Source organism: Tiliqua scincoides, chromosome 4 (genome assembly GCF_035046505.1).
Source record: "Tiliqua scincoides isolate rTilSci1 chromosome 4, rTilSci1.hap2, whole genome shotgun sequence".
NCBI classification, from domain to species: Eukaryota; Metazoa; Chordata; class Lepidosauria; order Squamata; family Scincidae; genus Tiliqua; species Tiliqua scincoides.
Genome location: NC_089824.1, coordinates 50,271,333 through 50,295,463, shown reverse-complemented (window position 1 = coordinate 50,295,463; position 24,131 = coordinate 50,271,333). Strand labels below are relative to the sequence as shown.

The window sequence follows — 24,131 nt, the reverse complement described above, 5'->3', positions numbered from 1 at the left end:
CAAAACTTTCAGCTCATAACCCCACTCCACCTGTGTCACCCCCTTAAACTGGGGGAAGTTTGCAGGCTGACTGGAGTCACTTAGCAGACTAAGTAACAAAAAGTCCCTAATCGTAATCTAGCTAGATAGCTTAACCCATTTCTGCCCAGCCCACAGGTGTACACATTTGATCCCTGTTGCGTATATGCAGTGTTGGGCAGAAATTGTTTAAGCTACTTACATTGCTCAAGGAACCCCCAGACCTTGCACTTGCAGATGAGTAAGTGGCTGCTCTCTTCTAAGCTCCCACAAATGGTTCGATCAGGTAAGCAGCAAAGAAAGCCCCACACTTGCTGTGGGTTGGGAAATACCTTAGAACACTGGTACTCAAACTTGGGAGTAAATCTCCTGAGACAAGTCTTTGCAGGAGAGAGGGGAAAGTAGTGACACAATAACCAGGATCATGCCACTGTGGGGAAAGGGGGGGCTATTTTTAAACTTCCCTTACCTTCTGCTGGGGTGGGGGGTGCAGAGAGCTCTGCAGAGCATTCTTCAGGGCTCCCTGTAGCTTGTAAAAAGTGAATATTGTGATCACAACCCACTTCTAGGGTGCAATCACAAAATAGGAAGTGGGTCAGGATTGCAACTTTCACTTTTTACAAGCCATGGGGAGCCTTGCAGAGACAGGGCTCCCCGGATCCTAGCAGAAGGTAAGGAAAGTTTAAAAATCACCCTCCCAAGTAGCGGCACAATCCTGGGGATCACATCGGTGCTTTCTCCCTGCCCCCACCCCTTTAAAGGAAAAGAGCAAGGGTTCTCAGGTTCATGGGTCCTGACCCACCAGTTTGAGGATCACTGCCCTAGAAGGGTATACCTGGAATACCTTACCAATCCTGGAAGGGTGGTAGCCATTCCAAATAGAAAGAAAAACCAAATGCATAAATAGCATATATTTGGGGTTTCCAAACAAAGGCAGTTTGCAAGATGATACCTCAGTAGTTTTTTAGCTCATGTGCAAGTCATCAGTTTGTTTGTTGAGGTTAAAAGTGCCAAAAATACAGGAAGAATAGGGGGGAAAACAAGGTATACATCACAACCTACGCACACTGACCTGGGGGTAAACATAATTGAATACAGAGAAACTTACTTCTGAGTAAATAGGATTACTCTGCCTAGAACTGAATGAATCCTGATTTTTAAAGCCTTAGCAGTATTATGCTATGTTCATGATGTATCTAACCTAGAAGCATTTGAAAATTGTGTTATTTATTTTACTCAGATGCAGGCCCATTGTGTTCACGAAGATTTAGGTTGTAATCCTATTTTACTCAACAGAAACAAACAGCTCTAACCTAGCCTCTTAAAGGGCACTTTTTCCTTTTTCAACTAACTGTAAGTTAAACTTGCAACTAGCTTTGTCCAATATTGAAATTAAATTCCACATCCAGAAAAATAATGCTATTATCTTTACTGAGTGTTTGACCTTTACCAAATGCTATCTTTCAGCCAATTCTCTGAATTTTGTTCAACAAAACTTCATAGCCATAAAAAAGATCACAGAATTGAACAAAATAATCTATAGACTGTATGCCTTTGAATTTCCTTTTACTGAAAGCCAGTATATTTCAAATAGTACACTTGAGTCTATTCATCACTTCAGATCCTCAGGATGACTGTGCTGCTTCCATTCACAAGAGATGAAAGAGACCATTTGAATGCATAGTTGAAACTAAAATAAGAACACAACTTTCACTTTGGACCAGTTCACATATGGAAGCCAGCCAATTCTTTCCTCCATGCGATCCTCCTGACATTCCCAGGTGCAGGATCATATAAAGCAATGAAATGTCTGAAGTGGTGCTACATTTTTTTAAAGCTTTTTTACCACCCTTTTCCTGCAGAAACCAAAGTGAGTTTATAACAAAAAGTAAACAGTGCAAATTAACAATAAAACAATAATACAGTAATAATCATCACAAACAATAATTCAGTAGCCAGCCAAAAATACAAGCCAACTTCAGAGAGCTTGCCCAACACCAAATGCCATTTTAAAAAGCAGAGTTTTTACAGCAGTTTTTGCTTAAAAACTATAGGTGTACAGTCCCAGTGCTCTCTGTGACAGGTGATGCTGAGGTATGAAAAAACAGTTACCTTTTCCTTTCTTCTTTGCTTATCTATCTTTGTTGTGTTTTTAGATTATGTCTCTATAGGAGAGGCCAAGTTTGCTTCTTGTAGCATTACAAAATGCTTTGTACCGATTAGGTGAGCTAGTTGGATTCCACACTACTGTGTTTTCCTAAACAAACATCAACTTTGCTCAGTACTATCACTGATATATTTCATAGGTTTGCATTCAAATAGACTTTACAATATGACCTTATGTGCGAGTCATGAATTTGTTTGTTTTAAACACGGATAACAGGCAGTTAAAAATGTTATAAGGGACACAATACCATCTAAATACAACCTGAAAAGGAGAATGAAAAAAATATGAAGTTCAAAGTTGGTATGTACAAAATAGATAAACTAGACAGACAACACAGACAATCACAATTTGCAGCAAGTTGTCTTTTTTGTGCCTGCATTTAGGTCTACTGCATCCACGTCAAGCAGTACACAAGAACTCTGGAAAACAAAAAAGGAAGCAACTATAGAATTGACTCCAAATGCAAATCAGTAGTATAAACATGTAACACGATTATTATCTGAACTAAAACCTTCTAAGTTAGGAGTCTTTAAAAAATAGTAATACAATACGAAATTAAAGGCACAATCCTATCCTGAGCTAGAACAAGCAAGCCAAGAGGCTTGTGCTGTATCCAGCAGAGGCTAGGTGCCCAAAGTGGCTCAGCCAGAGGTAAGGAGAAACTTTTCCCCTTACCTCCTGATAAGCCACCCTGGTCCATATAAGCCACCTCCTGAGGTGGCACAAGTCCAAGGAGAGTGGAGCAGCTTGAAGCCAATCTGAACTCCCTGGGAACAGGAGAGCCCCACCTCCCACTCCCCACCCGCCCTGGAAAAACTTTCCTCCTGCCTGCTCCCTGCCACCACCCCGCCCACCCCAGAGTCTTACATTGGCCAAGCTCGGCCAACGCAAGACTGAGAGTGTCCGTTGGTGCGGAGGCTTATTCTAGCCTCCGCAGGCTGGCAAGCTTCCACACACCGGCCTAGCCACAAGGAGGCGCAAACGTGCCTCACAGCACGTTAGCAACCCTCCTGGGCTGGTGTAAGGGATTTGTGCCAGCCCAAGTGCAGTTCAGGATTGCGCTGCACTTTTGTTAGGGAGAGGAGTAAGATCCTCATACATAACTGTGGGATCTCACTGCAAAAATCCTGTAAAAATGATTAGCATACAGTGATTTTCAACCTTTTCCATCTCATGGCACACTGACAAGGCCCTAAAATGGTCAAGGCATACCACCAGGTTTTTGACAATCAACAAGGCACACCATGTTGCTAGTGGGGGCTCACATCTCCCATTTGCCCTATTAATAAATGACCTTCCCCCAAATTCCTGTGGCACACCTGTGGACCACTCACGGCACACCAGTGTACCGTGCACAGTGGTTGAAAATGGCTGGCGTACACCTGTGAATATTAGCGGACAGATGACAAGCTTATCATATGGTTGCCTGATCTATATTATCTCACAAACTGTGTATATATTACCACATATTCTCATATATGATTGTAGCCATCCCCACACCATCCAATTCATTCCCAAAGGGAAGAGCCACATCGTTGGGCATGGGTTATGACCTAGCTGGGGTATTCAGGGAGAGAGAAATTGCATGTATGACAGAATGCACTTGGGTTTATTCAACAAAGGTAGGCATGTTGGTCTACAAAGGATAAATGAACAGTCCATCATCCATTGCACAGTCACTCTCCCTAGTTAACCATAGGGGGGAAGCATCTTCAAAGGCTTAGAGGCCCTCTGTCTTCTGATCCTGGATCACTGGGAGGAGGTAAATAAACTAGCAGAGGGTTTGTGGTGGTCAAGCCACCTCCCAAAAGGTTGCAATTCAGGGGGTGCCTATGGTTCCCTGGGGTTGTAGGACAGTGCTTTGGGGGATTTTCCTTCCTCTGTCCATTGGGGCTTCCTGCTCTTTTATAGTAAGGAACTTCCCTGCAATCCTCTCCCAGCAGTCCTGGCTCCTTCCCCCTGACCATGCCTTCCTAGGTTCTCCTTTCTCACTCTCTAGCAGTCTGTACCCTGCTCCAGCTTGTATTCCTTTCCCACCTTATTCCTCTTGTCTCTGTCTTGCCTCTCCATCTTTTTCCAGATGCACTTTTCTCCCTGCTTCACCTTTCACTTCATTCTCCTCCTCCTTTCGACCTTCAAATGTTCCTCTCTTTCTTCTTTTAAACCTGCCCTCTCCCAAACAGTCTGCTGGGCTGAGTCCTCTTGGCCTATGTTGGTTCTGTGACACCTGGCAATGACATTATCACCAGCTGTATTAGAGTAAGATGGCCAAACTACACAGTGGTAAATATGTGATGCTTTACCAAGAAGTAAGATTTTCCTATATTTGTTGTCAGGACTAATAACAACAGTGTGTGCCCGTTGGTTAAAAAGGCGGGGTACAAATTAATAAAATAATAATAATAATAACACAGGCCAACACACATTTTGCTTCCTTATACGTTACACCAATTCCTGGGTATATTTGGGGTCCGGATTCAAAAAATGGCATCCATTTTGCCCTATCACGTCTAGTTTTGGAGACACGGCATAGCGTCTTTAGTGAATGGTTCAAGCAGCTTCCTCATGAGAAAGCCTATACCATGGCTTCTTCATGAGGAAGCTGCTTGAACCATTCACTAATGAGGCTATACTATATCTCCAAAACTAGACAAAGGGCAAAGTGATAGGGCAAAATGGGTAAAACTAGTGATAGGGCAAAACAGAAGCCATTTTTGGAATCGGCACCCCAAATTCATATCAAACCACCATAAAGTTTGGGAAAAACTTTTCTGACCCTCAATTTTGTAGGCCTGTGTAATCGATAGTTAGTGATTCAAGTAATAATAGTAATTGCTAGTTCCTCCCTTAGCAAAAAGTGTTCCTTCCAGCTCGGGGACTCAAACCCTTGCCACAGAGACACTTATGTGTTCATTTCACATTATTGTTGTCCTCCATCTTTTCCTCTGCTGTGGCCAAGATATATATTTCTTGGATGTCATTCATTAGACCTGCCCCTACCCCGTCCTCCTGCTTGGTTCATTCTAGTAACACATCTCTGGTCACTGGCACTGGAGCTGAGTTGATTGGCAATTGGCTCAGTGCATGCTGGACTGACCCTGAGCCAACATCAGGTTGCCACTCCATAATTGGTGGGCTGTGTTGGGGTTTCCATGGATGCCTGTGGCATTAGTGGGACATTTGCCCCAGTGTGGTGTTGCCTGGCCTCTGGTATTCCTCCCTCCCCCCCGCTTTGGGTGGACTTTGGATGTGGTGGACATCCTGCTGAATTTGTGCTATCATTGCTGAGCAGCTTGCACAGATTGGATTGCTGACAGAATGAACAAGGGACATCAGATTTTCAGCAATGCTGAACTCATAAAAAGAAGGGGCTTCAAGGCTGAATAAAACTGCAGATTTGGAAGAGGATTCATTATTTCCCATTTATCATGGCATGCTTGATCAACTCCTTCGTATGAAGAGTAGTAAAGTTATAGGAAAAGTATGCATGAAGTTATGTTGCTGTTGATGAACATACTTTACAAGTAATTAAAATATGGGTTATGGTGGGAATATGAACTTTGGAGATGCTTAGAATGACAGTGACATTACAAATGCCAATGATCTCACACAAAGAATGAAGACAATTCTTGCCAGTTCGAAACAACCGGAAGTACACGAGAACTGACAACGCGCTGATATACTGATGAGCTGACCCTCGGTGGCAAAAAGGAGTTGCCCTCAAGTGGAGCATGGGAGGCGAAGGGCCAGACTGGGAAGGAATCCAGCTGGAACGAGGAGTTCTATGAAAGACTAGAACTATTCAATTGTAAAAATCCCTCCAGGGGTTTAGAACAGCCTGCCTTGGATTAAAGTCTGAGGAGAAATCTGACGACCAAAGAAAGGCGGTATATAATTGAAGGTTGGCAACCTTCAGTCTCAAAAGACTATGGTATAAGCCTACAGCACCTGGTATTCCCAGGCGGTCTCCCATCCAAGTACTGCCTGTATGAAATAAATAAATGTGGTCATCATGTGGAGGCTAATTGTCATATGACATCAAATGAACAAGATCATAATTGGTATGTGTGTTAAATTGTCAAAAAAGCAGGTGATGATGACTCTATGGTTAGTTCTTGTACAGTAAAAATCCTGGCTTTTCAGTTCTTGCTGACTAATATTATTCCAGATAACTGCAGGTAAAACTTGCAGTCAGGAGAAAGCTTCACTTTTTAACACTCAGGAGTGTGAACATAGAACAAGATAGAGGACTAGGAATTAATAATAATTTATTATTATTTTTCACATTTTTATACCGCCCTTCCTCCATAGAGCTCAGGGTGGTGTACACAGCTGCTCCCCTCCTTTTGTCCTCACAACAACCCTGTGAGGTAGGTGAGGCTAAGAGAAAGTGACTGGCCCAAGGTCACCCAGGAAGCTTCATGGCTGAGGGGGGATTCGAACCTATAGCTTCCAGGTTTAAGTCCACCTTTCAAACCACCACATCACCCAGACAAGGAACAGTAAAAAAAAATCTTACACAGGATAGTGTTCTTCATTCTGAACGTTTTTGTTTCTGAAAATGAGAGAGTGGGTGGAAAGAACAGATGCAAGAGCAAAAGAAATGAATGAATATCTTTCTAAAATAGTGACTGAGTTGGTATCACATTACAAAACTAGGGCTTGTGGGCTGTTTTTTTGAGAAGGCAAAAATATTTTTGAAACATTAGGTTTAGCCCCAGCAGTATCCAAGTAAAATTCTCTTTTATGAGAATTCCTTTTATTCACTTCCTCGGAATTAAATGAAAATCTCCTAGCTGTTTCCTATAGTTTCTAACAATCCTCAATCTCTGAATGAAAAAATCTGCCACAAGTCTCTAATAATCAGGATAAATAACAATTAGTGTGTGCTTAATACGTCTGATTTTTTTAATGAGTAAAGTTTTTTTTAAAAAATCAGTTATATAAATAATCCTTAAACAAACCGATTTACAATTATATCTGAATACACAAATATTAAATTCTACACACAAAACTCTTAACACTAAATTCCATCAATGACCAATTTCCATCAATCAATGACACAATAAATCATATATTTTATGACTGTGCAAATTATGAGTATTTATACTGTGCCAACCAGACAGCATGACCATGTACATTCCATGTTATGGTGACTCCTGTTCTGCACAGTAATTACCAGCCCTTTCTTTGGAAAGTTCTGGGTAGTTAGGTTTCAAGAGATATGGGTGTACAGAGGGCGCCAAACAAATCCTTAATTCATAATTGCTCCCCGAAACAGATTAAAATTTGTAGCGCAAAAGGCATGTGAACTGCATAACCAGAGGTTTTGAATTATGTTGCTGAGTAGTATAAAGACATTATTGAGTTGCAAACCTGTTTTGTTGAACAACTAAGTGCATTCATGTTTGTTCAGCACAAATATGAATTAAAAGTTTGAAATATGATTTAATTTGGCCTTTTCTTTTTTACAGCATAATCCTATGCAAGTCTATTAAGAAGTACCGTTAAATCCCATTGAGTTCAATAGGATTTACTCCCAGGTAAATGTGAATAGGGTTACAGCCCTACAGTCAAATCCACCATAACTCCCTGTGCAGTGATGCAATTGCAACAATGTGACGTTCATAGTATCCTGCAGCGGGGAGGGGGGGGAAGGTGGTTTGCCTGGTGAGGCCTCCTTGGGGTAAGGGAACATTTGTTCCCTTGCCCTGGGGGAAGATCCATGCTGGCTTGACTGGTGTACTTGGGTCTGTGCCAGCAATATCACTGGAGCAAGTCAACTCTGACCCATGAAGACAGATCAGGCTCAGGAAGGGGGTAAGGATTCAGTAGGCACCACTGCTGCTGAACCCACCCCTTCACAGACTTGATGTGACCTCCCCCACCCCATCTCCCCCCCCCTTTTCTGAAAATGGGAAAGCATATAAGTAAAATTACTTTATAACATCCTCATAGCACCCTGTAAGATCAGTCCCAATATATTCTCCATTTTATTCCTGTGGAACTGAGGGAGAAATTGGGTGGCTTACCCAAGTCATCCAGGAACTCAACCAGGAACCATTTAATTTAGTTAAAACCATGCTTAACTTGCATCTTCCAGTTTCAGTCTAATACCACCCTTGTAACTACACTTCATCGCCTAGATTTCAGCCTATCCCTGGTGGTTAGGATTCAGCAATTTCATTTCCATTGTCCTGGTTCAATCCCATGTCAGGGAAGCTTTTAAGGGGAAGGGCCATATTTCAGTGGTAAGTACCTATGTAGAAGATCTAGGTTCAATCCCAGATATTACCATGTAGGACTGGGAAATATTCCTGAAACTAGAGAGACGCTGAGACAGTTCTGAACTAGATAGGCCACTGGTCTCATTCAGTAGAAGGCAGCTTTTGTGGGAATAGATACCAAACTAGAGAAATGAACTGGCAGCGCAGTCATATTGTGCTGTTACAGAGTTGGATCCTGTGGTATATTTCCATATGTCCCAGGATGGTTCAGCAAATGTTACACCATCGCTGTGTGCTACAGAGCTGCAGGCTCCATATGTACACCTGCAGCTCCTGGACATCTTGCTAGAGCATATAAGGTGGCAGAGGGGGAGGTTTGGAAGGAGAATTGAAGCAGGGAGTGGGCTGAACTGTGGATGGTGCATGGCTAAGAGGGGAGATCTTGGCAGCAGCTGTGCATGCCAAGATCCTATACTTGCCTCTCCCAGGCCGTCTGGTGCCCCACTAGCATGCAATGTGTGATCTGTTTGCGGAGCTGTATGCTCTGGGCTGGCAGGGTACAGGATTAGGCCATAAAGCTGCAATCCTATATACACATACTTGAGAGTAAGTCCCTTTGAACTTAATGGAACTCAGTTCTGGATAGAAATAAATAGTGCTGTGACAGAATTTGCAAACACCAATTTTAAGCACATAACTTACAACTTTTGTATGACATACATCATATAATCCTAACCAGAAAAACTGATGTCTGACTTCAACATGCAAGGATTAGGGAATACACAAAAGGGAGTGAAAAATTGGAACAATGTGAAAGTCTATCAAATGAGCCAGGCAGCTCACAATCATTCCCAGACACTGAAACTAGATCTTGTCAAAACAGACATTATGCAAAAGAATGAGTTTCACGTGGTTATTGACACACATTTTCATAAATACTTAAGGAAGATGTACTCCTGAAAAGTGCTCCAAAGTGAAGGAAGGCAGAGTTCAGCTGTTCCCAACATTAGAAGACATGATGCTATCACTGTTTGCTATGAAGAATGAAAAAATTGCCAACTCACATGGAATAACTACTGTGAACAGCAAGCACCTTTTGATAACTGATATATTTTCATGAAACTCGCCCATTGTCAAAAGAGCTTACATTACACACAGTTAAACAGATACCTCAGCACAGTTTAATAAACTTCTCTTATGTTTTAACTCCTCACATGCTCCAGAACTGGTAATTTGAGTTGCCTCAAACCCCCTGAGGGGGGAGTGTTCCTCACTGAAAACTATTTGTATAGAGAATGGCAGTCATAACATTTGTGGTTTTAGTGCAAACTATGATAGTTTGTACAAAATGCTGGTACACTGGTGATGCAAAGGACTTGGAGCAAATTAAAACATTATTGAGTCTGGGGAGTTAGCAAGAGGTGGGAGAACTTTGCCTTCCAGTCCCAGCAAGTTTATGCTGGGAAGTCAAAGCTCCTCTAGAAAGAACAAGTAATCAATTTGTCTGCTTGCTCCTGAATAGCTACATTCTTTAGAAGGGAAAATATTGTGTTTTTGATGTCTCTGATGCCAATTGGGTAAGCGGGTGTGATGGTATCTAGTTTCCATGAACATCCAAAATTTTCAGAGAAGAAAACTAAGCAACTAAGGGCGCAATCCTATCCTGCACTGGAACAGGCAAGCCAAGACGCTTGCGCTGTATCCAGTGCAGAATAGGAGCCAGAATCATCTCAGCAAGAGGCAAGGGGAAACTTTTCCCCTTACCCCTGGGCAAGGCACCCTGGCCCCTCCTGAGGTGGTGCAAGACTGAGGAGAGCAGAGCGGCTTCAAGCCGCTCCGAAATCCCTGGGAACGGGGGTTGGGATCTGGCATAATTGCCTGATCCCAGTCCTGCCTTCCGCTCTCCATCCACCCGCCCCTGGGGCCACCCACTGCCTGCCCTCCCTCCACCCAGGAATGCCTCCCTCTCGTCTCCTCCACACCTCCTCCCCACCCACCCCAGAGCCTCCTCCGCACCCACAAGCCGCCAGGGAGGCTGGATTCAGCCTCTGTGTGCCTGCACACCTCTGTGTGCTGGCACAGCTTGCTCATGAGGAGGCATAAATGTGTTTTATGGCACATTTGCGACCCTCCTGGGTTGGTGCAAGAGACTTGCACTGGCCCAAGTGCAGCTTAGGATTGTGCTGCACATGTTCACAGTTCAGCTTCTGCATGAAGCCATAGTTGACAGTTTGGCTGGAATTCAACCCAGGCCTTAAGAGAAAGAGAAGTTGTGCTGGGCAGACTAGGGAATAGAAAGCTGATGGGAGGAAGTCTGAATAGGTAGAAAGATTACCCTACAGATGCCTGATCTCATCTGAACTCGGAAGCTAAGCAGGGTCAGGCCTGGTTAGTACTTGGATGGGAGACTGCCTGGGAATACCAGGTGTTGTAGGCTTATACCATAGTCTTTCAAGACTGAAGGTTGCCAACCATTACAGAGATAGGATGGCTGAAGGAAAAGGCCAGAGTAAACAGTGAGCGATATAAATGAACTTCAGAGAAGGGAGGTGGAAGAGGCAGACCTGGAGAAAAATATTGGGACTATAGACTAGGAGACAAGGGTTGGAAAGTCTTGACTCTGAGAAAGTTCCTGAACTTTGAAGGAATTACATGGGAGGATGAATTCTGCAGCTGTGGGTTTAATGGTCACTCAGAGTATTGTTATTTAATCATCTTAAGGACAAGTGAGGATGATAAAGTAGTGGTGGAGCACAGTGAGGTAATGAATTTCATATACTGATTTGAACTAAACAAACCAATTCTTTGGTTGCAGGCTTCTAGTAGTCTTCATTCATTTGGCTGCTTAAACTACTCTCTGCCGATAGCCAATTAAGGCCTTTGTGACTGAAAATCTAATCTTTGGGATGTGATTAAACAGAAGTACTCTTGGGTCACTGTTAATGCTCAACAGTTCGATAAGGAAGTCCTGAATGGAAGTTCAAGTTCTTTATTGAGAAAATGAGGAGAATCCATAGGCAACAGTCTGAAAAACATTTTACTAGCCAGCTGCTTGTGGGGAGACAGTTCATACAGCCTCTTCTCAGTGCTCATGTATAAAAGTGAAGATCAGCGGAAGAATGAGACAACAGAAACAGCTCATTCGTCTATGCACTAGTGCTACTATTCTCCCCTTCAGATATAGGCAGAAGGGAATTTGCTCACCCACTGTCAGGACCTAGCCATAATTTGACCCAAACCCTGATAAGACCTCCAGGGAAGAGAAGGAGCAGACCCTGAAGGGGCTGTTGGCATAGGCAATGATCCCCCAGAAGTCGCAGCCCCTGAGGACCGCCAAAGTTTACCCCTTCTGAAGACATTCTGTAAGGAGGTTAATATCTCCATAGAAGTAATGGCTCATATTTAGACCCCCTTCCATTGTTCCCAAGAATAGCAATGATGAAGAGTTAAGACTGCAATCTAGAACCTTGGACAAAGTGTTAGTTTGGATGCCAGATGCCTCCTTTTCACAGGCATACCAGGAGGAAGCAAGTTCAGATGCATGCCCTGATCAAGACTCAGCAAAGATACAGGAAGGAGCATGGCTTTTACTGCTCCTATTGTTATAAAAAGACTTCAGCATCAATTTATCAGCTACTAGTGCAACAACTCCACAGTGAGACCTCCTTGCAGATTCAACTTCCAGTTTTTACTCCAAGTCTTTGCTTCAGCCTTCAGCTTTGCTTTGGCTTCCTGCTTCAGTGACAGTTCTGGACCAAGCCAGAGGAAGAGGGTTCACACCTTTTACATATAGACCTTTTAGCACCTGTAGAGTGCTATGATCTCTACAGGTTCTCTCTATTTTATCATCTTTCAGCTGAATGCACATGCATAAGGGGGTGAGGCTTTATCTGTGCTTTCTTTGGAAAGGTTCTAATTGGGAATAAACTCCATTTTTGTTTTTGCTTTCTCTTCCTGCCCAAAGGAGGGAGAAAGGAATCCAAAGGAAGTGGCATTAGCACTAAATATTGTCAAAGGATATTGCTCCCAAGCAGCTCATGAACAACAATTTGGAAAACATTCTAAAATTCAGTTATTATCGTCTCTTGCTTGTAAGTAAGGCACAGGCTCTTCATTCAACAGAACCTTTGTGGAACCTTTATCCATAAGCAAACACACTTCAAATCCCTTGGCTTTAAGAAAGAGCTTCCTAAGCAAGTCTGCTCAGAGAAATTACAGTTCTGTTACTGAGCTCTTTGTGCTCTCTGATCTTTGCATTGCAGAAAAATGAACATAATTTATAAGCTTCTGTTTCAGCGCAGTTTAAAATTTCCATTTGGGACCAGTATCTCCAGACACGTGGTATTGGTCCCAAATGGAAATTTACAGGACACTGACCTATAAACTGCAGCATCCTTCAAACAATTGAATGCATGATTTAGGGCACAATCCTAACCAGGTTTACTTAGAAGTAAGTCCTATTTTGTTCAGTGGGGCTTACTCTCAGGAAAGTGTGGTTAGGATTGCAACCTATATCTAAGGGAAAAAAAACCTGACATATTTGGCTTTATCCACATCCTTCTCAATCTGCACTTTTTTTTCCAACGAAATAACCTACCTTGTTCAATATTTCTTTGGCTAGCACTAAAAAGGCATCTTCAATGTTTGTGTTGTCTTTAGCACTGGTTTCAAAAAAAGGTATTCCATACTCCCAAGCAAGCTGGAAAACAAAAGGGAATGAGAGACTGTGTATTTTGACACAGACTACTGAATTTAATGCTTCCAATCAAAGTATAATTCATAGCAAAAACAATTTAAAAAGGGGCTTACATAGTCCTGATTATAAACACATTTACACACTGAAATCAATGAACATTTCAAAGTAAATTGTTTAAGGTTAGGATGAAGTCTATCTCAAGACATTTCTGGACCATTTCATTTCCCCTCTAATTATTGGATAATAAGTCCTAACCAACAGTCAATGTGGGATACGTAGATTGTGATAGTTGGAGGTTTTCATCATAGCTTTCAATGTACTGGGAGTTCTGATTAATTTCAGTAATCTGTAGCAAAAATTCTCTTCAAGGTTCAAATCAACCCTTATTTATAAAATTTATTTATTTAAAAGAATTTTACCCTGGATTTCCAGTAATGCTCAAGGTAGCTTATCACTTTGGATTCCCCAAAGGAAACATATCTATGGGACCCATCAAGCAGATATTTTGCATTTAAAACCCAAATAAACTATTCCAATTTTAAATCAATTTACTGTTGCACAGAATAATGTATTTAAACTGAAAGTAGTAGTTGTCCAAGGTTTTTCATTTGATATTATTCCAAAATCAAATAAATATCATTATTCCAACAGACAGACAGTCTCCAACATAGACTGTTCCATCTCACTGACACTTGAAATGCTTCCTTTTGGTGCATCATAATGTGCAGCAAATTTCTCATTTAGCCTTCTATTGTAGATAACAAGTATGGCTGCAATCCTATACACACTAATCTGTAAGTAAGCCCTGTAAGTAATTAAACTGTAAGTAACACAGTGACTTCTGAGTAAACAGTCAGAAGCTAGATAGCACTATTACTTTTCTAGTACTGTACTTTGTCAATAGAGTCCTAGCAGTGGCCAACACACTTTCCATGAAGACCCTGTATCGCTTTTCTAATGTTTGATTTTAGGTAACCCTAAAGAATTACAAGAAGATATTCATGATATTTCATATACAATAAAGTTTTTTAATATTTCTAAGAATGAGCTTTCAATATACAGATACTTGATTCAGATCCACCATGTGTGCATAAAATCTGCCACTTTTTCAATGCTACACTTGGCAAAAGGGTTATAATAGTGAAGTAGCAGATTTTATGCATACTACATTTTTTTTTAAATTTTGGTTGAAATTTGCCTGTGCAAGTTCAAACGAAATGAATGAGAGCTGCACAAGAGCACAGAGAAGAGTTCAAAATAATATACATGCAAAACCCCTTTAACTTTTTCACTGAACAACACTTTAGCAAAAGGCAGATGAAAGCAACCAAATGCCACACGTCACAACTGAGCTATTCATTCTTAATTGCCCAATGAAATATTGTAATTAAAAATGACCTTTAGCTTTGCTTTAAAAAGATTTCAGTTCCTTGCCTACAGTACTCTCCAAATAACTTATAGAAAATTCAATATCCTCCTACTGCATCACATTTAAATTGTTGTTGTTGTTGTTTCAAAATGGCAAACCTTTAAAGCTGAAACTAAGTACAGTACAATAGTCTCCATCCACACATAATAGTTGGTATGCAATGAAATTAGTGAGCATTTGTTTAACAGGTACAGTATCATTATTTTATAAATTGCACACAGGTTTTCAAATATAAAGTGTGTGTGTGCATTTTTTTGTTTGCAGTACCATTTCAAAATACACATGGGATTTCAAGCTCTCCTTGAAGAAATGTTGGGAAAGGAAGAAAGACAAGTGAAATAAATGGGAGGAGTGAAGAAGCAGGCTGCTTTTCAAATTTAATTATGTTCCCTGATTTTAGTGTAGCTCCCCCAGTTAGGAGCATTTCCTCCAGGTGAGTGGAGGGGGAGGGGGAGAGAGAGAGAGAGAGATGAAGGCACAGAATTTATAGCTATTTTGAGCACCTGTAATTATTGGTTGCTCTGGTTTCTATAGCAAACTACATGGAGCAAATGAAAGGGATTGAATTATTCATGCCAACAGGAGGAAACGAAGAGAGAACAAATCTATTAATCACATTTGGGTGGGAGTCTAAAAATGTTCATAACAAAATAATTTACTATTCAGAATCACCCTAAACACTTTGCATGGGTTCTTACTTCCACTCTTAGGCTGCAATCCTATGCACACTTTCCTGAGAGTAAGCCCTATTGAACACAATGGGACTTACTTCCAAGTAGACATGCATAGGATTGTCCCCAAGTTTATGATGGAATAGGAAGCTTATCAGTTAAATAGTTTACCCAGTGATCCATATAATTCCTATTGCAAGTATCCTGTTACCTTTCTCTGCTGAATGTGGTGAAAGAAACACCAGTCTTTCTCTCCAAGAGCAGGGACTGCACTCAGAAGTATGGCAAAATTTAATGGAAAAAAATCCCTGCCCTCTTCTTCATCTCCCAGCTGGAAAGGAAGGCAAGAATTGCTGTTTGACCTTGGCAGCTCCAGCAGCAGCAAAACCAGTCCACCTCTTCCCCATCCAGCTCCAGAGGGAAAGAATTGGTGATATGGTCCTTGGCCTTCAAAGCGCTTTGAGTACCTCAGCACTCCAGCACCAACATAAGCCCCTGTTCACCCAGCTCCAACCCCCACCACCTGCACCCCCATACACAGCTCTAACTTTGAAACTGGGGATTGGGGATGTGGATAGCCTTTGCAATTATGTTGCACTCCTCAGCCAAGTGCAACTGTGGAGACAACTTGGAACTGGGAAGCAACTCTGGAGAAAACTTGGAGTTGGGAAGGAGAGCAGGGCATTATCCCTGACACAGAAGCATAGGGCATAGTCTGGGTATCACGGGCAAGGGAGGACAAACAGAAGTTATTGAGACCCCAAGCTGGATGGGAACTGCAGCAAACGAACAAAAGGTTCCACTCTCCCACATCATCACTCTAAGCTATATCAGGTACCCACAGCTTCTGTTTACACACACACACACACACACACACACACACACACACACACAGGGCCAAACAATTTGTTTCAAGTCACTTCTAGTTTAGTCCTCAGTTTTCTCATAAAGTAAAATAAAGTTGTATAACATTTTTAAAATTTAGGACAGACAGCATGAACGTTTGAGGTTTGAGAAACATTTTTTTGGTACATACTTGGCCATAAAAAGCAGGTTGATAAAAGGGGCCAATTAAAAAATATTAGGAAATGATATTGATATAAAATAATGAAGGTTTTGCAAGGAGACATACAATTGTAAAGCATGTTGTCAAATACAAACTGCTATATAAAGGTTAATAAAGACAATATTAACAAGTGAAATAATACAAACAGAAAACAAGAAAAGTATATGCCGAAACAAATTTCTGCATACGGCAAGAAATGAGTAACTGAAAATATTTTTAAAACTGGAAAAATGTTGCCTGGGTGTTCCTGGCTGAAAAACAACATTTTTGTCTAGCCTTTTATTTTTCTACCACCCACACATCAAATGTCAATACATCTCACATTTTTTAGTTCTCTTGGGGCACAATCCTATCCAACTTTCCAGCACCCATACAGCTGTGTCAACGGGTGTGTGCCGCATCCTGCGGTGGGGGGGGCAGTCACGGAGGCCTTTTTGAGGTAACGGAATGCTTGTTCTCTTACCTCAGGGCTGCATAGCAGTTGCTTTCAGTGTTGGAAAGTTGGATGCCATACGAGTTTGGACTTGGGGCTTATTGGCTTGGGGTGCAATTCTAAAGAGTGCACACTGGCTCACCACCGGTGCGCACTGTTGCAAACATGCTGTTTGCGGACCCTAGCGCCAGTGAAGCACTGGCTGTGCTGGGCTAGTGCCACTGGAGTACCCGACCTCCGGCGCTCGGTGGTCACACAGACCGCTGGGCAGTGGTAAGGAGGAGGCAGGAAGGAGGCGTTCCTGGTCACCCGACACGAAGGCACTTCATTCTACGCCGATCTTCAGGTAGTCACAGAACCAAGTAGCCCCACTGCGGGGCTACTCACTTTACCTTGGGGAAGGGGACAAAAGTTCCCTTCTCCTGAAGAGGCAGCAGCAGCTGTACTGGACACAGCGGCAACCATTTTTGGCGCTGCTGGAGCCCCACGTGCCGGGCAGACCAGAATTGGGCTGTTGATCATTTATCAAATTTAGAACAGTGTACATCAGGGGTGCTCAATAGGTAGATTGCGATCTACCGGTAGATCGCGAGGCAAAATGAGTAGATCGCGGAGCCCTGTCTCTCCAAACTGTTAATAGGTCAGTTTCGTCTAGTGACTAGACGAAACTGACATATTTAGCTGACACTAAACTGACACTGAAACTGACACTTTAGCTGCTCTTCAGGCATGCAGCAACAAAACTGACTAGACTCTAGTCAGTTTCATCAGTTTCGTGGCGCTGCATGCCGGAAGAGCAGGAGCTAAAGTGGGCGGCGGCGGGAGGGGGAGCAGGGCTGCACCGGACTGAGGCGCTTCCTGGGGCTCCGTAGCAGAAGGGGGGAGGGGCAGGAGTTCGAGATGGAGTCGCTCTGATGGCGGTTGCTGTGGGAGGCCCCGAGTGACCCTCCCCTTCCCTTCCAGTCAGGTCCGGCCCAACCCAGCCCAGCCCAGCTGCCCCTGTAGGAGCCCAGAGGTAAGTGCTGCGGCTGCTGCCACTCTCAGTCGGGGCTGACAGGTGAGACGACCCCCCTGGCCCCCCCGCTGCTGCAGGAGGAGGGCCGGTGGGAGCAGTGTCTCTCCTGCCTGCCGCCTGCACATGCAGCCCCTCTCCATGGAAATGGGGAAGCCTCCCGCCCCTTCTGAGGAGGACCTGCAACGCCTCCCTCTCCCTGCTGGTCTCGGGGTGCAGCCACAAAGAGTTTGGGGGGCGGGGAGTGGGGAGCTCCTCCCCCCCGTAGTGCAGCAAGGCTGGGCATGTGCCTCTTGGGGGAACCTGTGGCTGCCCCCAGTATGTGGGGTGGGGAGAGAGGAGAGGCCTCCCGTGTGCTTCCTGAAGCATCTGGTGGGCCACTGTGGGGCACAGGAAGCTGGACTTGGTGGGCCTCCTCTGACCTGGTCCAGCAGGGGCTCCATACATCAAAGGGGGTGTCTGTCAGATGCTTCCTTCCCCCCTGGTAGATCTCCGGGCCTTGCTGGGTTTCAAAGTAGCTCTGGAGCCAAAAACGTGTGAGCACCCCTGGTGTACATGTTCAAGGGGTATATCCAGCAATTTTCAAGAAAGAGAAGTCCTAAACAGGGGTCCTAAATTGACCCCTGCTAATTGGATAAGAGGCACTTTTTCAAGTGGGTACTCCTTTTTTTAGCAGGGGGAGAGTAACTGGCCCACCTCACCCCAGCACTGTCTGTTCTAGTGGCTGTCTGCTGGTATTCATTTGCATCTTTTTAGATTGTGAGCCCTTTTGGGACAGGGAGCCATTTAGTTATTTGATTTTTCTCTGTAAACCACTTTGTGAACTTTTAGTTGAAAAGCGGTATATAAATACTGTTAATAATAATAATTAATAATAATAAACAGAAAATCTTGCTGGTCAGGATAAATAATAATAATAATAACAACAACTTTATTTTTACCCCGCCTTTCTCCCCGAAAGGACTCAAGGCGGCTTACAACAGGTTAAATTACCTGTTGGTATCTTCAATTACCCTAACTATGGTATAGTTTATATAGTCGACACTATTCTGTTAAAGCTGTGCTTCCCAAACCCCTATTAGGAGCACTGTAAATTGTTGCAGGGGAGGGGGGAAGGCAGCAACACAATCCCCAGGATTGTGCTGTTGCCAGGGATGGGAGGGGGATTTTCTACTTACCTGCAGCCAGCGCTGCAGTCCTGCGGGGTCCGGTAGGGTGCGGGGAACCCTCCACAGGGTTCATCATGCCTGCAAAAGTGTGCAAAAAAGGGGGGAAAAAAGAAACAGGCACTTTCGGTTTTTGTGATGATCTGGCAACACCATGATCCTGGGGGTCGCATTGCTGCCTTTCCCCCCCTCCACGCCCCTGAAAGGGACATTGGCCAGTGCTTCCCAGGCTGGTGGGCTGCAATCCACGAGATTGGGAATTGCTGTGTGAAGGTGATCATCTGGTGTCTAAAATGGATGCTCGTTTTATGTTTTTATGCACCCCTTGGCAGAAAGCCAATACTATAATGCTGACCACCTTTCAGGCATGAGGGCAAGATGGCAACCCCAAAGACTCAGCACAAAGAGATCTAATTCTACTGGGCATCTATTTTATTTAAAAATAACACATGAAGCCCAGTTCTATGTTCCAAATACACTAGTGTACCTTCACATATGCTGGCACAAGGATAGCCCTGCTGGGACAGAACTCTGCCTTCAACTGATGTGTGATGGATGCTGGCACAATGCCAGAAAAATGAACTGACATAGCTCATACACCAAAAAGAAGAGGAGATTGGGGCATAATGTGGTAGGAATGATGAGGAGTTGATGAATGTTATATCCACCTCTCCCCACACAGATGATGGATGCAGCCCCAATGCCAGAAAAAAAGCACTACAACAAAGACAGAGCTGGCATAGGATGGAGTTACCCCATAAGAAAAAATGGGGCTAGGGAAAAAAGCACTAGAAAATTGTACCTCCTGCCACTCTTGCTCCACCCCACCCATTGTCCTGAAAAGTAACACAGGAAACTACACAGTGAAGCCAATCACAGCACACCAACCCCAGTTCCTGCCAGGGAAACTATAGCACAGATCCATTTTGATGATGAGCTTCATGTTAGCGGCTGGAGTGAAAAAGGTCAGTGAAAGAAGCCATAGCAAAAAGTTCTACAATATTCTTAACATCTGCCCTCCCCATTATTTTTTCAGAATGTCCACCATCATTCCACATAGTGCCAAAAAATCTATGGCACTGTGTACTCATATTCAACTTCCGGAACAATATTCCACACGTATGCAAGCAACTACATTATGTACAGTAACTCTTCGCCTTCTAACCCCTTGCCACCATGGGCAGAACAGAAAACAGAGGGGAGGTAATAAGTTGCTTTTTGGGAAATCTATATGCCTTTACCATGAGCAAGAACATCCTTCCCTAGGAATGGCAATGGGGAAAGCCAGTCTGACTAGGCAGGTTTGTGTTACAGCAACAACAGCTTGTAAATTACAGGGCGCCCTGTATACATGGATCCCGTATCCACTGATTCACTTATCTGCAGATCGGGACCATGGCCCCCTGCACGTGGCCCCTCCAGAGCCAAGGGGAGCAGAGCTTGCCTCCAGAGGGTCCTCTGAGCCCAGCAGAGGCCACAGACATCTGTCCAGGGCCTCTGCTGGGCTCAAACTGATAATTTAAAAACACACACACACACACACAATTGCCAGTTTCTCCATGAAACCAAAAATGACATTTGTAATGCCTTATAAGGAAGTTGCGTTTTTTAAACTGTCCGGCTCAGTCTGAGTTCAGAAGAGGCCACGGATAGACATCCCCTTGGCTCTGGATGGTAGGGGGAGGTGTTTGCCTGTATTCGCAATTTCTTGGGATTCCAGGGGTTCCGGAACGGAACCCCCATGGATATGGGGGCACACCTGTAATCCTACTCACTACGATTTGTGCCAACGTCTGCTTTCACTGAGTAAAACTGGACGGGGGGGTGGGTGGGTGAGTGTTTTAGTAGAGAAGCAGCAAGAAAGCCTTCGTATCCTGTTTCCCACATCTCTTGCCCCCTTGCTTCACTACACTGCCTCATTTGCCCCTCTCTCCTCAGACTTCTTTTGCTACCACTCCTTTTCTTTGCTTCCTCTTTCTTTTTTCAGGCTTTCAAGTTTGTCACAGCACTACTTTCCTTGCCTTCTCTCTCTCCTTTTCTTCCTTCACAGTTGTGTTCCTTGGTTGCTTGCTTCCTCCATTTACCCCATTTTTCCTAGCAGGAGTCTAAACCATTTTAAATTGCACTTGATTTTCCATTATTTAAGAAAGATTTTAATAAGAAAAGTATGCAGACTACAAATGCATAAAAAGAGGGAACACCTTTTATGGATATACATCATATAATGTCACATACTGTAATCTGACTGGAACAAACTGAATGCAATACTCTAATTTCACATAGTGTCTTTTATTTGAAATAATAAGCAAAATAAAATCAAAACAGTTTATCCCTCAAAGTGTAGACTGAAAGAAAAATGGTTTGACAACCTTAGAATAAGACAACAAAAGGTTATATTTTTGTGTGAATGTTATCTCTGTGAGTGATAGAAATAGAAAAACAGGCACCCCCCCAGTATCTGTGGGAGAATCTGTTCCAGGCCCACCCCATGCATAAAGAAACAGCAGATGCAAGAGAACCCTATATGTACTGTATAGAGAAGTAATTCACGCCTCCTGCACCAATTATATTCCATTTCTTTTCATTAGCAAGCAGGCTTTTTTTTGTGCTTTTACAGAGGCTAGAACAGGAACGAAACAAGCAGGCAGGCAGCCAGTATGCTAGGGGAACACAGAACATTAAAGAAAGCAGGCTTCCTGTGTCTTACCATTCTGACTGTGTCCCCCACTGCGCCAGCTGCCTGCCTGCTTGTTGCATTTCTGTCCTAGCCTCAGTAAAAGCAAGAACCATGCCTGCTTGCTAATGAAAAGAACAGAAGGTAATGGGCGTGGGGGAAGTGCAGACAACCACAACCCAATCCTGAGCCGCCCAGTGCACAGGGCTGCAGCAGCACTGAAAATGGCTACTGCTGCATCCAGCTTACCCCAGGCAGCCACTGCTGCCTCCTGGGAGCAGGGGACTTTCATCCACTTCCCCTGCGTAAGGTGAGTAGCTCTGCAATGGGGCTACTCGATTCTACGCCGACCCAAGGGTCAGTGTAGAATGAAGGGCCTCTGTGTCAGGCAGCCAGCTGGACATGGAGGCTCAGTATCCGGTGGAGCGAAGCTGCACCGATCTTGCCTCCCCCCCCAGCATGTCTCCTTCCTGCCCTCTCCTCACCCTCCCTTTGCCCCCCCGCCCCTGAAATTCCACCTCCCCGCCTCCCCCCCATGCCCCTACCTTCCTCACGACCACTGAGCAGTGGCACTCCGGTGCTCCACCAATGCTAACTCAGCGCCGGCCAGCACTGGGCTAGCACCAGTCCTCTACTGGTGGTGAGCCGGTGCACAGTGCATAGGATTGGGCCCTGAATCTGTGGATACTGGTTTCATGGATATGGGGGAATGCCTATATTACAGCACATTTGGTCTAGAATTAAAACAAAATAGAATTCCAAATGAATGAGAGAGTGTGGTCTTAACTAACAACAGAAATGATGCAACAGGGCCAGAGTGGATTAAAAAGTCCATTATTTTTTAATTAAAAATGTCAGGTTTTTTTTTTTAAAAACACTTAAATCAGATGCTGCAATTTTATTTTTTTAAATTTTAAATATAACAATGTTCTCTTTTTAAAGACCATCTGGTCTGAATTAAACCTGAACACAAGTGTATTAAACTACTCCTATAGGCCTGTATCCTAAGGTTTCTCAGACTGGTACGTTTTTGCCAGACACTTCTAGGAATGGAAAAAGCACCTGATGACTGAGCTATGTTTGATAAAACTTTAGGATACAATGCAATGACTCTTAAAACTGAATCAATGGCACCTTATCAAAAAAATGAGTTACAGTCTGCTTTTCTGCATAAGTAAAGAATAGGAAAAATATTTTTTATACGCAGCATCATAATGTGGCACTTTATTGTTTACTCTTTATAGTTGTTTTGGGCTTGATATTAGGGGCCCACCCTGCTTCCTCCCCTGCCCCGTCTTCTCCCTGCCCTCCCTCCAACCCAGAACGCTTCCCCACATCCTGACTCACCACACCTGCAGTGCAGAGCTTGTCCTTTGCTCCAGGGGGAGTGTGGCAGGCCTCCAGCTAGCACTAACCCGGCACTGAGTCTCGCAGGCTTGCCTGATGGCATATTCATGACACTCAGTGCCAGCGGAGGGCCAGCGCTGGGCCGTTTGGATCAAGCCCTAAGACATTTTCATGTTATAAAAGTCAACAGCTTTCCCAAGCAATTATTAGCTTTTGCTTCTAGAAAGTTCTGGGCATGCAGTTGTCTTGAGTCAGACAAAGAGACTGCAATGAGGAAATGTTTTATATTGTTTGCTACTTCATGTTTCTGGGTTGGGCATGGAAAGGGGCAAGACACACGAGTTATGTAGTACAAAAGAAAGAACACTGTAATAGAATGTAGTGACACTGGAAATATATCCTCCTAGATAGTGTAAATGCTCTATTAACTTGTAAATTTAACATGACTAGTGGTTAGATTAGCCAATTGTTTTATTTATTATACATATTTACAACTCAACTTTCCAGCTATGATCATAGCCATGATAGCTAGCATGTAAAAATAACAATCAAATAGTCATAAAATCCCTATCACACTCATAAAAGACATAGAACAACAAATGCAGAAAGTGCGGCAGATTAAATTCCATCAAAGCTGTTCCAGATAGCAGTAGGATTAAGGCTGCAGTCCTATACATGCTTACCTGAAAGTAAGTTCCACCAAACCGAATGGGACTTCTGAGTAAACATGTAAGAATTGTGCATAAACTGGGCAGCAAAGGGCCCTATCCTATCCAACTTCCCAACACTGATGCAGCTGTGCTAATGGGTGTGTGTGCTGGATCCTATGGTGGGGGGGGGGCAGTCACAGAGGTAAGGGAACATTTTTTCCCTTACCTGGGAACTGCATTGCGGCTCCATCAGCACTGGAAAGTTAGATAGGTTGGGTCCTCAAGAATTAAAAGCCTGGCAAAACAAAAAGGTCTTGATGTGGCCACAAAAGATTGCCCAAGAGGGCCTAGCTCTTTGGTAAGACACAAACTCTCAATGTAGAAAGTCCCCTGATCAATCCCTAGAATCTCCAGGTAGGGCTGGGGAAGTTCCCTGACTGACAGCCTTGGCCAATCAGTGTTCAAAATACTGACCTTGATGGATCGATGGATTGAGGAGAAGGCAGCTTTCTAGGACCATGGCATTTGCGGATGAGATATTTACCCTTTTCTCGCTGTGCCACTGCCCTGACAGA

General features: G+C 43.6%; 1 protein-coding gene and 1 pseudogene across 1 annotated transcript in view; one reads left to right on the top strand and one right to left on the bottom strand.

The window, feature by feature from the left end:
* Nucleotides 1-760: 760 nt before the first annotated feature.
* The window catches only part of LOC136648310 (ras-related protein Rab-10-like), a 49,008-nt gene continuing 25,637 nt past the window's right edge, over nt 761-24,131 (bottom strand). Inside the window, exons 5-6 of the mRNA XM_066624423.1 lie at nt 13,010-13,111; nt 761-2,604 (exon numbers count right to left, since the gene is read on the bottom strand). Of these exons, the coding sequence (XP_066480520.1) occupies nt 2,527-2,604; nt 13,010-13,111 (180 nt within the window). The 3' untranslated portion in view covers nt 761-2,526. The remainder of the gene's footprint in view (nt 2,605-13,009; nt 13,112-24,131) is intronic.
* LOC136650314 (5S ribosomal RNA) lies at nt 10,731-10,849 on the top strand (annotated as a pseudogene).